The sequence below is a fragment of the Nanorana parkeri genome, unplaced genomic scaffold (genome assembly GCF_000935625.1).
Source record: "Nanorana parkeri isolate BGI_ZX_2015 unplaced genomic scaffold, ASM93562v1 scaffold900, whole genome shotgun sequence".
In the NCBI taxonomy this organism is placed as follows: Eukaryota; Metazoa; Chordata; class Amphibia; order Anura; family Dicroglossidae; genus Nanorana; species Nanorana parkeri.
Genome location: NW_017307168.1, coordinates 437279 through 453561, shown reverse-complemented (window position 1 = coordinate 453561; position 16283 = coordinate 437279). Strand labels below are relative to the sequence as shown.

The 16283-nt window shown below is 41.8% G+C and overlaps 1 protein-coding gene across 8 annotated transcripts in view; it reads right to left on the bottom strand.

Moving 5' to 3' along the window:
• GATAD2A (GATA zinc finger domain containing 2A) overlaps positions 1-16283 on the bottom strand; it is a 77330-nt gene that overhangs the window by 2894 nt on the left and 58153 nt on the right. For 4 of the 8 annotated variants that reach the window (XM_018565930.1, XM_018565931.1, XM_018565932.1 and 1 more), the window contains 8 exons: positions 13830-13959; positions 13415-13555; positions 13166-13282; positions 11679-11867; positions 7388-7646; positions 5425-5714; positions 5096-5279; positions 4419-4487 (listed from right to left, as the gene is read on the bottom strand). In XM_018565930.1, the coding sequence (XP_018421432.1) occupies positions 4419-4487; positions 5096-5279; positions 5425-5714; positions 7388-7646; positions 11679-11867; positions 13166-13282; positions 13415-13555; positions 13830-13959 (1379 nt within the window). The remainder of the gene's footprint in view (positions 1-4418; positions 4488-5095; positions 5280-5424; positions 5715-7387; positions 7647-11678; positions 11868-13165; positions 13283-13414; positions 13556-13829; positions 13960-16283) is intronic. The other 4 variants (XM_018565933.1, XM_018565934.1, XM_018565937.1 and 1 more) reach the window with 4 other exon arrangements.

Here is a 16283-nt window from a genome sequence, read left to right as displayed (position 1 = left end):
AACCCCCCCCCCCCCCCCCCTCCCAGGAACATCTCATCTTCACCATTCTGTACGTGTATCCTGCAGTCGCTGCCTTCCATGGGAAACCCAGACTGTCAACCCTGATGGCCCCCGTAAAGGGGAACCAGCTTCTTGCTTTCGCATTTCTAGGCGTCTTAGACTGATCATCATCCAAATGTATCGCCTAAAGGATCAAATTCCACTTTCCTGTCAAGGCATTCTTCTCGAGTGAAGTACTTCTTGAGCTTTTGGCAGCAGGCAACGGTTTGCCAGATTTGCAGGGCTGCCACCTGGACTGCTGTTGACTTTTTTTTTTCCCATCTGATGCCAGAAATGGGGAAAAGGTCCTTCAGGCAGCTCCAACTTCTGTTGTGTGGGCTCATTAGTGTTCTGTTGTTGCCCACAACCCACAGTTGGGATGCTTTTGGATTTCCCAACAGTCTCTGAATCCTTTGTCCCTCAAACCATGGGGGGGAAAAAAAAATAAGATTTTGGTATTTACTGCAAAATATTTTTCTTGAAGTCCATTGAGGGACACAAGAATGTAGTAATCCTTAGATATTTGTGTTACACTGCTGCCTGCAGGTTTGGACAAAAGAAATAAATGCTAAAAGTTCCCGTATAACCCTGCCTCCAACCATCATGCCTCAGTTTTGAGAGCAAACTGTACATAAGTTAAAAAAAAATCTTATTTTGTTCATCATCTATTGAGAGGCCATGGAGTGTAGTAATTCTTTATAATTTGGGATGTCTAAAAGCAGTCCAACTGATGGGTAGGCCATAGTCATGGAGAGATCAGATGTGGAATCTTACTAAAAAAAAAAAGGAGTACATGAAAGAATCAACACCTAAAGACTAGATGAAAAAGAACACCAAGGATTAACCGGGTAACCAGACCAGGACAGGTAATTACCACGAAGGTGAAAATACTACCTGAAAGAATGATGGGCCTCAACTAACAATTATGAACAATTAAATCAGGACAACTAAATACCCACCTTAAATAAAAAGGTGGAACAAAATTTCCTGAACAGGATAAAAGAACTTGGACCAGGAGCAAAGGTGGTCAACAAAAGAAAGAGAAGTTTTGACAAACAAGGAATGTCCAAACAAAACAAAAAAACAACCGGTAAGCAGACAGAGGCTTAGGTAGAAAACCCTTGACTGCAGGCAGAAGGAGATCCAATATGAAGAATGTTACCCAATAGAATGAATAGAGCAGCAATCTTGATAGAGCAAAGTAAGCCCTTATAGTGTATATCCTATTTTGCAGCCAAATTGGGATAACACCTACTTTATATGTTACATGTTCTCAATCACAAAGCATAAACTAAAAATAATTTTAAAAAGTGCTTCTTGCAGTGTAAATTGCTTTTACTTGGGTTATCTTAAGGGTTACAATTTCTACTTGCATCTACTTCTTTTGTAATGTTAAAAGGGGTTGTGTTGGTATGTTAATGATAGGATTGTGTTTCTAAAATGTCAGTCCTAAGTCTTTCTATAAGGACATATAACTGTGAGGGTGCTAAAAACAATGTAATCAGCCATGTTGCCTGCTATAACAAAACATGTAAAAAAAAGGTAAGATTTTTCTTTTGCTATACTGTGTGATTAGATAAACATAACATATAGAGGCATTTTCTCAAATTTGACTGCAAAAGTGGAAAACAAATTTTAAATTGGATCAGAGAAGAGTAGTATTCTAATTCCCTTAAACAAAAGGGTGGTGGGAGGTAATTGGATTGTAACACAAATTGCCATACAGGGGCATCAAAATGAGATGGAGTTCTTCCATTTCACTGAAGGCAGGCAGGGGAGCGAGACCAGGTGCTTCAAAGCGAGTTGCTTCCTTCGGGCTGAATGGCGTGAGAAACACGTGCGCAACACTCCACCTGGCGGATTAAGTCAGCTCCCCGTTCCCTCAGCTTTAACCATTACTACTGTAAAATTGTGAATAGATGAAATAGCTCCCCATGGTTTAGCGTGGCTGGTCTTACTCAATATTTGAGTCTTCAAAGACTGGATGCCACCAGAGGCTGTGCTACAGCTCTGGACCTGGACAGAGCACTGCAGCTAACACAGTACACAGAATTCTGCAGTGGCACTATGCAGAACCTAGTACCCGAAGGTCATGTTCTAGGTTAGCCTTTGCTACTGCCAGAGACCTACTTACTGCACGAGTTTGCAGAGACAAGGTCACACCAGAAGCTGTGCCTCTGGACCTGAAGAGCGCTCTATGGTCAACGCATAACACAGAGGTCTAGAGAGTGCCACAATGCAAAGCCCAGTGCTGACCGTCCAAGTTAACCCCACAATTTCTGTGTAGAGGTGAGCTCAAATCAGCATAATTTAGAAGACTTGATTGAATGCCCTTTAGAAATAAAAAATTAAAAAGAGTGCATCTTGCTTCGAAAAAAAATAAAATAAAAAGCAAAAAAGGAAGACATCCAACCACTTTTGACACTAGGAAAAAACTGAAGAATGATGGCTGAGGCGGGGTTAAATAGGGGTTGGCTTAGCTTTGTCAGTGTCCAAACCTCCTGATGGCTGCAGTATAACCCAAAATACTAAAAAGAAAAAAAACTACATTCCCGTGTCCTTCAATGAAGGATAAACAAAATTGGATTTTTGTACTTGCCGTGAAACCCATTTCAAGGAATTACGGGAACCTCATTTCCTCCCCCCACACCCCATCTATGATCTTGTCCCTGGACATGCTGAAAGCAGGGGCAGTTATAATCAGGCTGGTCACCGTTTGATTGCCAGTGCCCAAATTGGTGGCAGTATAGCCCAACAGTCTCTGAATCCCGTGTCCCTCAATGAACTCCAGGAAATGGATTTTATGGGAAGTCCAAAAACCCAACTTTTGGTGACAGGCTTCTTGTTCATGCAGCAACATGAAAGTGGCTTTTGAAACTTACTAGTATACCCCCCACCAGTATAACTCAGATCATGGAAAAATGTAATCTAAACTGCAAAATTCTCAAAAATATGAAAACCACCCATAGGATATTATGGGATTATATTGTATGACAAATTAATCTTTCCTTGCATTTTACAGTGTGCATTGAGAGTGAATTTGTAAAAACACAATCTGGTGATGTACATAACTTCTAGATCTTTACTTTACTATAACTTTACTAAATGAAAATTTGCATATCCACGTTATGAGGAACAATATGATTATATAAAATGTGAAACGGCAACCTTAATTGTGTTAACACTGTGATGACATGCAGATTTTAATGAAGGATCTACAAATCCATTCCCTACATCATAAGAAATGGGTAGGTTTATGTAAAAGATGGCTTTTAGACAGGGCTTGGAAAGGCTCTCTAGCAGAAATGATCAACAAAAAAAAGAAAATGGACATTACTCATATACCCCTGACACTGCAAGTTACAAAATGACCAACAGATATGAACTACATACTTCCAGTGATCTTTGCAGAAGTAGATATGAGCCCTAAAGAAAAGGAAAAAAAAAAAAAAAAGTCATAACATCCATTCCTTTAATAATACTTACCAAATCTTGAGAACTGGGGTTACCTTTTCAACCCATAGCTCTCTTTAGGGTCACGGGAGGACATATACTTACATCCTCCCGTGAACCAAAGCGCAGTGTATAGCAAGCTATATACTGATAGCATTGTTGAGATCCACCCAGCTGGCTGATTGACAGAGGGCTCTGCCTATCTGAAGGTAGAACCAGCTGTACCCGCCCCCTCCCGCTCCTCCAGTCAGCGGTCTCTGCAAGGATAGTTCTCCTTTAAACACTATTGCTAGGGATGCACCGATACCGGTTTTTCGGTATAAAGTACGGATATTTTGCTGTCAGCACTCGCTGATTACGGATACCAGTGCTTCCGCTGGCATGGAGCCGGTTTTCTGATTTCCCGGGAAGTTTTCCGGCCAATCAGCATGGAGCCGGCTTCCCGGGCAAATCAAGAAGTCGAGTGGCGGCTCATTACTCGCAGCCCGGCTTCCTGATTGGCTGGGAAGCCGATTTTCTGGCCAATCAGCATGGAGCCGACTTCCCAGGAAATCAGGAAACTTCCAGTGATTGCGCGGGAAGCCGGCTCTATGTTCCCCTACGGCAATCCCGGTCAGAGGAAATCTTCCTCTGACCGGAAGTTCCGGTATCAGGGCATTTGGGCGAGTAAGGTTACTGGCCCAAATACTCGGTATTGGCACCGATACTAGTATCGGTGCATTGCTAATCATTACCATAACAGGAGTTCATTATATGCATCCCGAAAACTTTGTAAAAATCACCTACCTGTCCATACTGCAAACAGATCCCTGGGTAGGCCTCTTTTCAGTGATAAAATCTGAAAACTTTATTTTATAAAAATACACAAATGCTGCAGACATGTTTAGGCAACTTTGTTGCAGCAACAACGTTGCTTGCTTGCTTACCCCTGTGCATCTCCACTGATTGTTTCTTTGATTGTTGTGTCGCTATGACTCTCTGACTAGTAGTTTGCCCTATAGAAGACAATTATACCCATTTGATGCAGTTGTAAAGTAAAAATCCTCAGAATTGAGGTATAAAGTTATAATTAAAAGGACAATTGCTGAACAAGATGACCTACTGTCCACTCATCACTATTCCTTTTCAGGAAAATACATCTACGCCCACAGGACAATGGGAGAAACAATACAGAAACATTTATATGAATTACAGATCTCATGTATAGTAGTGTCAGAAATCAAAACAGTCACGGTCGACAGTGACCAAACATGTTCTTTCCACACACATTTATGCAGAGACCCACAGTACTTTAGCAGCCATCAGACTGTTAGGTGCATTAAAAAAAGGGAAATAAACTAGATTAACAACATATGGGGAGAGGTTGAGAAAAAGTTTAAGTTCTATATAGGTAAGGCTTTAAAAACGGAGGAGTGCACCAAATTAAACTCACAGTTTCACCAAAGAATGGGAACAGAGCAGTGTAAAGAAAGCAGAAAGGTTTAAGGTGACTGGTTGAAAAACAAGAAAAGGTTATATTCATAATTAAATTTTACACATACATTAGCTATACACCTACATAATAGAGTCCGTATTAAACAAAGCGGCAGCTCATGATGCTCACCTGCATTAATCTGGGTCTTTTTCCAGTTTCCATGTCCCATATTGGTTTTGTTCAGAGGACGCTCTCCGTGCTTAACCAGTCTGTTGGCAATGGTGGCTGCATTGGACAGCTTGGTCGTAGTGGGGAACGTATGCAGGACGCCTCGTGTGGTCCCCGACAATCCACGGGATATTGGTGTAGGGCTCTTTAACAGGTGGGAGTAAAAAGAAGTACATCACTCAATGTAATGCAAACCAAGTATTGTAATTACCTACTATCACCTGATAGAGGTCTATTAATAAATACTCTACCCATTGTACAACATCTATGCAAGTGCATCGTTTTCTTACTTGTTTCAGAGTATGATGCTGCACAGAATGTTCTGTCTTGATCTGTGCAGGGGAAGAGCTCTGCTGTAGTATCCTTTGCTCGATCTCCTGCTCCTGTTGCAGAGCTTTAACAAAGGCAGCTTTCAGTCGGTTGGTATGCTCAGCTTTCAGTGACTTCTTTTGGTTAGAGGTCATGCACACATCACACATGATGGTCCCATTCTTCTCATGCCTCCAGCGGCTGGTGAAGTCAGTCTTGCATTGGGCACAACTATAAGGCTCATGAGAAGGGGGTTGCGAAACAGTCTTACCTGCATAAAGAAAAGATGCTTTAGAAAACCTTGATGAATTACTTTCTCCACAGTTGCATTGACATTTTTTTGACAGACTGATCAAGTAAAACTCTTGCCTCAAACCTCTACTTTACATCTATTTATACACAGTTACTACTCACCTTCATTACCATTTTCTCTACTGTATATGGATCATGACCTTCCTACTTATAACAAAGTCTAAGCAGAAGGGACTCCATACATTAACGTACACAGAACCTGAAACCCAACTCCATCCAGCCAAAAGTTATTTAATAAAAAGGTTCTAAATCCTTCACACACTATTCACATATACCATTTATAAATAAGAGGGGGGGGGGGACCCTCCAACACACAGGGTTTTTGTTTTACCTATAAAAATAAATATGTTGGAGTATACCACAGGAAGCAGGGAGATACATTATTTTACTAATGCGTTATGCAGCTAGTTTCAGGTGATTGGACACTGGCAAATCAAAGCTATTAGGACGGCCCTGCATTAAACTTCCCACTACCAGCCTGCCTCAGTTTTGTTGAAAGCAGTCCCAAGGGTAGTTTACAGAAAGAGGGGAGGGTCCTGTGATGTACTCCAAAGAACTTGACTACATTCATGTACCACCAGTCTCCTGGCCCTGTTGGAAGCAACGAGAATCATTACAATGCCCTCCATGTCGATCCTGCAAAGAAGAGGAGGCAAGAGTTTCAGAGGTGTGTAGATCAAGCTGAACTGATCCCACAGTCACCAAAGCATCTCCCCTCTCCTGAGGGTGGTTGCGCAGGTGCAGAAGCGGCTCCTAGGTGGCTAAGAAGAAAAAATTAAGCCAATCTTAAAGAGTCAGCTGTCCCTGCTTAATGCTACGATACAAGAGCCTCAGCAATGCCCCATATTAACCCCTCAAGCACTGGAGCAGATGGACTGGGTACCTGGCGGGGGCGAAATCCACCCCGGGGATACTTTCTACCTTACATCTGGGGGCAGGTAGGTTGGTGCAGTAGCCATTTAAAAGGCACATGCCTGATTCAATGTTCACCCTAACAGTGAACAGACACGCTAAAAGCAGCCCTCAGGGAGAGAGCTTCACCGGCAAATGGACCATGCCTCTGGACCTGTAGAGCACCCGGCAGCTACTCCACACTCTGCCCTGTGCCAAAGTGAGTGCCCCTAGCAGGAACCAGTGGCCGAACCGACCCACTACATCATCAAGGCAATGGCTGTCTGTCAGATCAGGAAAGGACGAGAAATCATCTCTATGGGTACACATTAAAAATATGACAGAAAAATCTCCTAGATGGAATACAAATCTTAAAAACACACATTTAAAATTGGCTTGCGCTGTGCTTTAACATTCAATCACCCCCTGTTCCAGCAGAAAGTAAAAACCTGTGATATAACAGACTCTAAGCCCTCCAGCTTTCCAAAACTAAATTATGTTTTGACTGTAGTTTGGCTTTGAACCTTCAAGTGTGCAAAACCACTGTTTAAACACAAAACAGACTGTATAACTATAATTGAAATGCTTTCCATTCAATAAGCTGCAGTTTGGTACTAGAAATCCATCTAAACAAAGCAAATTGTACCTCTAGTGTGCGACAAGTTCCCATAAGATCAATACTATAGTGTTAGGATGGACAAATGCTTCTTTATATTGTGCAACCCATGTAGTCACACTCACCTTGTGACTCCAGAAGATTCTGCACTACTTCCTCAAGTCCCACCAGATAGATAAACTCATTATTGGCTGCACTTGGTAGGAAATTGAGCTCTGGGGCAGGTGGTTTGGGTGGGGGAATCTCCAACAAGGTCTTCTCCAACTGCTTTCGTAAGGCAAGTTTGGCAGCTGCTTGCCGGCTAGCAGGGGAGTCGTTTGCATTGGCGGATGACAAAAGGTTGGTAGCACCACCAGCTGAACCTTTTAAAGTAGTTGGGGATGCCTGAAAGAGAAAAAAAAAAGGTTCACAAAACAATTACAGGGTCAAGATGCACTGAAACATGAAAAACCTAACCATATTCTTCAAATTAGGGGTTCTTAGCTGAGGCTATATTGGTACCTACAGTAATAGCACTGGTGTTGATTTCAGTAGTCTGGTGAAACTGCAGCTACACAAAGGTTAAAAGGAGAACTAATGGGTTAGGGCTTTTCCCCATACTTCTCCTAAGGGTAACGGGAGGACACAAACTAGCGTCCTCCCGTCACCCTAAGCTCAGTATACTGAGACGCCGCAGCTGAAACCGATCCCGACATTACTGTCTGGATCCACCCAGCTGCGTGAGTGACAGCTGGCTCTGCCTATCTAGAGGCAGAGCCAGCTGTACCCGCCCCCTCCCCCGTCCGTTCCGCCAGTCAGCGCTGGAGGGTCGGAGCGGGGAGGGGGGAATCCAGCCACTCCCCTATCACGGCAGAGAGCCGTGACACGATCGAGAAGTGAGCGAACGCCGATATGTGTTCGCTCACTACCTGATCTACTGAGCCGACCTGTGACAGTTTCATTGTCACAGGTTGGGTAGAACTATGAGGTGAGTGAAAAGCACTCACCTCATAGTTCTCCTTTAAGAACACCTGCATTAAACAAATTTACACATTGAAGTCCTTCAAATCAATGACTGCTTTAATGCCAATTTTCCACTGATACCACTGATGATGGTGGTGATTGAAGATTTCAGACTAGCAAGGTTGTCAGTGATAGCCAGAGCACAGGTTTACAATTATTAGCATAATATCTTTACCATCATGGGTTATAATAGCAGGGCTCAAAATTTCCACTCGAAAATTGCGAGTGAAAATTGCGTGGGGGCGAGTGGAAATGAAGCTATTGAGTCTGGCACTGTCATGGACAGAAGCAGCTGCTCGTCCACCCATAGATTGAATCCTGTAGCTCCTCAGAGCGCAGAGCTGACTAGAGGAAGCGCCCTGGCTGCTTGCATTGCACATGCTCAGTGCAAGTTTTCTTTCCCAGAGAGTGTCAGCGTCAGAGTTCCTTGGGCAACCCGGCCGACGGTGGCTCTGAAACCCGATCTTTCTGCTGATCTATATGGTTTGGACACACAAATGTATTGATTAATATGAGCAAATGTGTTTGTGTAATGTAATGCTGCGGGTGTGCCCCGCGGGTAATGCTGCTGGTATGCCCCGCGGGTAATGCTGCTGGTATGCCCCGCGGGTAATGCTGCTGGTATGCCCCGCGGGTAATGCTGCTGGTATGCCCCGCGGGTAATGCTGCTGGTATGCCCCGCGGGTAATGCTGCTGGTATGCCCCGCGGGTAATGCTGCTGGTATGCCCCGCGGGTAATGCTGCGGGTGTGCCCCGCGGGTAATGCTGCTGGTATGCCCCGCGGGTAATGCTGCTGGTGTGCCCCGCGTGTAATGCTGCTGGTATGCCCTGCGTGTAATGCCCTGCGTGTTGTGCTGTGCGTATGTGTAATGCGCTGCATGTTGTGCTGTGCGTATGTGTAATGCACTGCATGTTGTGCTGTGCGTGTTTGTGCTATGCCCGGTATTGGTCCAGCAAGAGAATGATTCGTTTGTTCCCAGGTACACTCGGTACATCTGTGCACAAGAAGGATAAGATGGAGTGGGGTCAGGCAGGGCAACTGGTGGCGAGTAACTTTTAAGGCCTGGCTAGTAGCTCAGGACCTGAAATTTTGAGCCCTGATAATAGTACTACACCTTTGTATCGATCATATGTTTTTAAACATTGGTGTTACACAAATTGCAAGAAAGGGCTCTGCTGAATACTAAAGATAAACAAATAAGGGTTAGATCTCAGATAAGCATTCCATGACTAACATACTGCACACTAGTTTCAGGGCAGTCCCATACTGAATACATTTGTCTTCATTTATCTGGAAATTGTGTGCATTACAAATCAGTGAATAGCGGATTCTAATGACAGCTATTTCACTTTGTGACAGAATCCCTTTAATTGCCACACATTCAATGTGGAGTCCAGGCACCTATGTAATGTAAACCATTTGCCTGGCTTGCAGCATTGAAGCTAAAATTAAAGTGGAACTTTAAGTAGAATTTAAAAAAGAGCAGGCTTTTATTGCAGAACATACCATGGGGTCAATTCACAAAGCCCAGCGTTATGAGAGTAGAAGTTAATTTATCTATCCTTATTTTACCACTCTTGCAATTCACAAAAGTTGGAATCGTGAATGCATACGCAGTTTAACGCTCCTTAAGCAAGTGTTATTTTAACATCAGACTTTATTTGATCAATTACTGTGATAAAATAACGTTTTGGGTGTTATTTTAACACTTTTGCAGTGCATTTTGGTAGCAGAAGGGGTGGAGCAGACGCCTAAATGACTGTTACTTTCACTTTCACCACACAAAAGGATTCCACATATAAAGGAAGGAATATATTCCATATTCGCCACATGCATACTATTTTAAATTTGGTAGAGAAGAAATCATATAGAAATAACAATAACATTTTTTCTGAACGGAATGAATATATGAAACATTACATTTATTTAGATCTACATCTGATGACAATCAGACAGTGTAGGGAGGGCAAGCTATTCCCCTTACCACCTATAAAGCCTGTCTTGATATTAAAATTGTTGCATGGAACAATCCGCTCGCTCTACAACCCCACTGAAGGGTGTCCAGGGACATTTGATTTTTCGTGTCATGTGAGATTTGCCACTAACCTCTAACTGTAACAAAATCATCTACATTTGTAGAAGGATAAAAGCTGTAGAAATGACAAATACCACCTTCTTCTTCTTCTGTACTCAAAAGCATTTAGCAATGTGAAATTGAAGAAAAAAAAGTTTCTATTTCTATCTAACTCATGTCATCTCAGTGCAAAATGCATCAGATAACGCCTGAAATCTGTCATAACACCACCCTGAAGGAGGTGATAAATTATGTCTAAATAACGAGTGATAAAAGGACCTTTTCCTTTTGTGAATTGCATTTCAAGCATATTTTATCACTCCAGTTGTTAAAATAACGTCTGCATAGTTAATTTACCACTTCTTAAAAATAAGAAGCGTTATTGAGTTTTGTGAATTGACTACCTTTACACAGCAACTATATAACAAGCGATATCAATGAAATAACGGCCAAAATGAAGAAAATAAGCTTTGTGAATTGACCCCCATGTCTCTTCTGTAAAAGAAGGATTTTTACCCACCTTTGTCTGTTCTCATGGACAATGTACACCGAGCTGCACGTATGTAGCTCTGTGTACAATTTTGGCATATGCTGGCATAAACAACTGCACATGTGCAGGAGTAGCACCATCCCGGCATAGAAACTCAAATTAGCTGAAGAAACTGATCGCGGATGAAGAACAGGCAAAGAGGTTGGTGCCGAAAAGGGAGCTTGCAAACCTTGGCGAGTTGCGAGTACTAATAGATACATGTAGCTACAGAAGCTTTTAAGTGAGCACTAGGCTCACATTGCAGTAGTGAGAACAACATTTACGATTATAGATTTAGTATAATCTCAACTCCAGACCATTTTGTTTTCTGGGAAGAGCCAATAGTTCTATTGTTTGTTTTTTTTATTGTCATCTGTCACCCCATTGCACCTCACTTCCTTTCCCTTAGAAAGACTGACAGCAGGACTCAAAATTGGGGAAGTAGTCATCACTGGTGGGACAGAATGGTTGTAATAACCCAGTGGCGCTTCTCTTTTTTGAAGTGTCTCTACACTGGAGCAATTTCTCAAAACATCCTGGCAGGAATTGAGGGGAAATCCTGATTTTTCAGTAGGGTTGTTCATTAAGATTGCACTGTGCCCAATATCTTACAAATAGACATGACCCCATTCTAAAATGGTGGATAGTACATAACCGATACAGAATGAGCAAGAGTCCATTTAGGGGATTACAGCAGCAAGAGTTTAACAAAACAAATTCCAACATTAAGAGTCATTAATGATAAATAATGTTCTTTCAATGCAGCTCCATGAAATGAAAATAAGGATTTCTTTCAAACTCAATACCAACCTGTGGTATGTTCACTAGTAAGCTTGTGTTTGCCACATTGGCCACCCGTATCAGACCCTGCTGGATGATCCTTTGACCTTGCATCTGCACACTGGGCACTGAAGCACGAGGAGCTAGCAGTAACGGAGGTGGGCCTGTGCTTGGATGTTGCCTGATGTTGTGTATCTGCTGAGGAGAGACAGAAATGGGCTGATGGTGGGAGGGAGGGAACAAAAGGAGGTGATGGGTGAGGTGATTGAGAATAAAGGAGATAAGCTGTGAAAGGAAAACTAGTATTTTCAGAAAGACAAATATATTACTACTGGTCTGTTAAAGAACCTTTTTTACACACACATGCAAGGATGGTCATGGTTCAACTTAATGGAAAACGTTCCTGTACACTGAAGATATCTACAACTTACAGTATATAACAAAAGCCATCCTCATATACTCAATATATCACCTTCCAAAGTACGGGGGCAGGGGGGATTCTCATTTCACACCAATGTAAAGCGATATCTTGTATTAGATTGGCCATTTTGTTTACAGGGTTAAGTGCATGATTAGGTCAGGATGGTAAGGTATACCTTGTCTAAAAGTGAAATAACCCAATTGAAACAGGTGAACTAGAGATCCTGGAGTAAGAGGAAGTAATGCACAGCCATGAAGGGGTTTGTCTCATGAACAGTGCTGTATTCTATTTAATCATACTCGTTGAGTTATCACCTGTGATTTAGACCTGTGTCGGTAGGTACATAACAAATGATCACCACAATCTGAACTGTGTTGGCATAGGCACAGTTTGGTCAGCACATGACATTTACTTTCCAAATTTTTTTAGTACGAAAGTTTAAAATGGTAAACAAAAATGCAATGGCACATTTCTGGAATGCAAACCCTGTTTAAAATAGAGAATCCCCTGTATATGAGGGGGGGGGCAGGTGATTGGTGGCGGTTTAGTTGAAAGTGCTAGAATCCCCGTCAGTTTTTCAAGCGAACCCGATCAGATGCCCAATGTTAAGACTATGGACAGCTGTGCGTAAATAGATGGGCGTCCGTTTACACGCGCTTACCCCCAACTCTGGCCAGGTCCGGAAAAACAAACTGATCAGAGATCCGTTTCATAAGACCTGTTAATGCTGGATTGGGGGTAATTGATGTAAACGGACACATGTCCGTTTACATCCGATTTCCCATAGACAGACGTGGGGTCCGGTATTTGCAGTTTTTCCTGGGTGGAGGAAAAAAAAACTTGATACTGACATCCGATCCGTAATGCTCTGATCAGAAGGGGATCCATGCACCCTCTCCCTCCTGATCAGCCCGTGTGAAAGGGGCACAAGTCTAACTGATAGAAGAACTACTGCCAGAAAAATAATTGAATTGCTTCATAAAGCCATGCCCTACACAACTGCCATTTTCAGTACTTTAATCCAATGTAGTTATGCTCCAGTTTCAGGGTCATTGTTTCTCTGGTTAATACCAAATGCAGTTTTAAATATGCTTACCTGTGCCCCTCTAACAAGAGGTGGCATGACTATCTGTGTTGATTGCTTAGACTGCGCCTGTTGCCCACCTCGTACCAGAGGAGGAGGTATAACTGTGCCAGAGATGCGTGATGTCACCTATGAGAGAGAAGACGAAGTGAACTTTCTTTACTTTGTGTGACAAATACTAATTTTATAGACTCAACAGAAAGAAAGCAAAGCTGCCAAAACTCAAACTATATAGAGATAAGAGAATCAGCAGATGTTTACCTTCTGTGGGGCAGTCTCCTTCTGGATCTGACTCTGACGGAGCTTTTTAAGTAGCACCAGTTTTGCTTCTTCTAACCGTAATTCTTCTTTTAGTTGCTTGATAATCCGTTCTCTTTCTTCAGGGCTGCTTTTCTGCAAAAGCTGCGGAGAAACAGCAGAAGAGCATGCAAGCTGAGACTCACATCAGAGAGACAAGGCAATACATATTTGAATAGGCTAAATCAACAAATGTTATCAAGTTTTATTAGAAAAACATTCATACATCCTATAACTAAAGTCATTAGGATGATTGAAGATGCAGTAAGAAACCAGGTGCATAAACAACAAAACAACAAACAAAAACAAAACAAAACCACACTGCAATGTGAAAATAGAGCAGCATGCCATTTGGAGAAAAAAAATGCTGCCTACTCACCAGAAAGGTTTCAGAGTGTGGCTCCTTTATTTGCCTAGATAAACCATTCATCCGTGGACTGGAAGGTTCGTTATCAGATAACACAATAACATCATCAGGGGAAGGTACGCTCTTTTCCCTCGTCATGTCACTAAACCAAGAAACACATTTGTTTAATATAGGCATTTAGTTTATAAACCTGTAATCTGCCCTGTACAATATCCTGGGTAAGGTTTGTTAAAAAGAATTACTACAAACTCATTTGTATTTGATTGGGATTAAAACATTCTTTCCATTGCCAGCATTTTTCTATTCGCTAAACACATGTTCACACTATACAGCATATACAACTTACGATTAGTGTCTGCGACCGCCTTTTCGTACGTTAATGGGAAGTATACAACCGCAATTAGTGTACAACCATTTGACTTTTGTCTTTCCAGCAGGCTAGAAAACTATCGAATCGTACGAAATTCGATGAATCAGTGATGTTTTCATATGTGAAAAAATGTTTTAAATACATAAATCATAACAAGAACACTGCTCATGCGCAAACAAAAATCAGTCCTGTCAATCGAAGAAATTCGGCAAGGTGATATTACTAACGAACGCTAATTGAAACCCACAATGGTCTGTGTATGATAGGGCAGTTGTACGGAAAATTGGACGATTCCATCGTCGTACGGAAATAATCGTGCGATAATCATAAGGTGTATGGGCACCTTTAGGGCTGGTAAACTGTAATATATTACATTTTTTATTTTTGGTGTAGCTATACTTCAAACTAACACATGGACAAGGAGCCATCATGTTCCTCAGGGGCAAACTACAAAAGGTAAAGAGCTAATATGTCTTCGGGTATTAAAATCATAGTACCAGAGTTCAGTTTTAAATCCTAGGTACGCAACCTGTGAGTTGAAACCCCAAATGTGGTCCCAAAATAAATGTTGATGGGTCAGCAAATTACTAGAAATTGATATGGTTGTACAGAGATGCCTTTTTTTGGAGGGGGAAGGAGAACCAAAACTTCTTACGTGCTTGTTCGTATACAATGATGCACGCAAAATATTTCAGATCTTGTACAGCTCATTGAAATAGACTAAAGTAGTAGATCAATGCGATTCACAAGCACAATTACTGTAGATCTGCTTTTCAAAAAGCTGCATATAAAATTTAAATAAATAAAAATTCTCGTGTAAATATTTCGCTGCAATCACTATATACTATGGGATTGCAGTAGAAACTTTGCACTGCATGAAATTCATGTTCACTGCATTATGTAAATAGGGCAAGCATATGCTCACTAGAATTATCTGTGCAAGCCACAACTTGCTTTTAACATTTGAATTTGATTGGATCTAAAAACAAGTGCATCACCTCATTCACTAATCTTAGTGAAATGTCTTCACTCCTTCAGTAAAATATTCCAAATGTACTGGATATTTCCTGCATAAAGGAGTGGAAAAACTATGCACTGTAACATGCTAAATAAAAAAGTCAATAGGTGCATAAAAGCTGGAAAAATAGCTGAATAAATCTGAACTAAAGACTGAGATCAGGCACTTTTACCCCATAGTAAAGACAGAAAAAGGGCAAGAAATATTCAATATTAACCACTAGGTGGCAGTCAGAGCACACAAACCGGTTCTCACTGAAAATACAAATATAACAAATCAAAACAAAAAGTAAAAAAACCTGTTGGTGAGTCTGCCTTGGAGTGATCCATTTTAATACATCCCTGCAGTGCTATGACATGTGCAATTACTGAAGAATAGAAAGCATGGGAGGGAGCAAGCCTGCACTGGACATGGCAAGAAGCATTGACATTTGCATATGATAATGTTTGGGGGTTACAGGGCTCCCCAAGAACTAGAGAGGGCTTTTTAATACATGTAAGTTTACTGCTATAGTGAAATTAGAAGGTTTTACGCCTGGTTCACACCTAGGATTCAGTCGCCCGGTAACACCAAAATACAAAAACCCATGCAAGTCAATGGCGACAGTTCACATCAAAGCATTGAGCAAAAAGATGCAGGAGATATTTTCAGGCAAATATCGCGCAATTTTGGTCTCAGACATCTCCACGCACAGTTTTAGAAAGCAAAATTATGCAAAAAAATATGTGTCACAAACGCACGAAAACAGCTCAACAACCACAATTCGCCTAGGTGTGAACCAGGCCTTAGAGGTCACACATGTACTTCAGAACCTGAAGGAGGTTAGAACTTTTTTTTCCCTACTCTCTCCTGTTTTTTTTTTGAAAAAAAAAAAAAAAAAAGCAGCATTTTACAGACACTGAGCCATATTGTATGCGACAGAAAAACCGTGATAGCAGATTATCACTTTGCATGTGGATAACTAAATTAAGGCCCAGTTCACACTCGGCGTTGCGGGAACACGCGTCACATTTCCGGTTTTGGCTGAGCAAAGGCAGCAAAGTAGCTCACGCAACATTTTCAGCTGCGAGCATCCCTT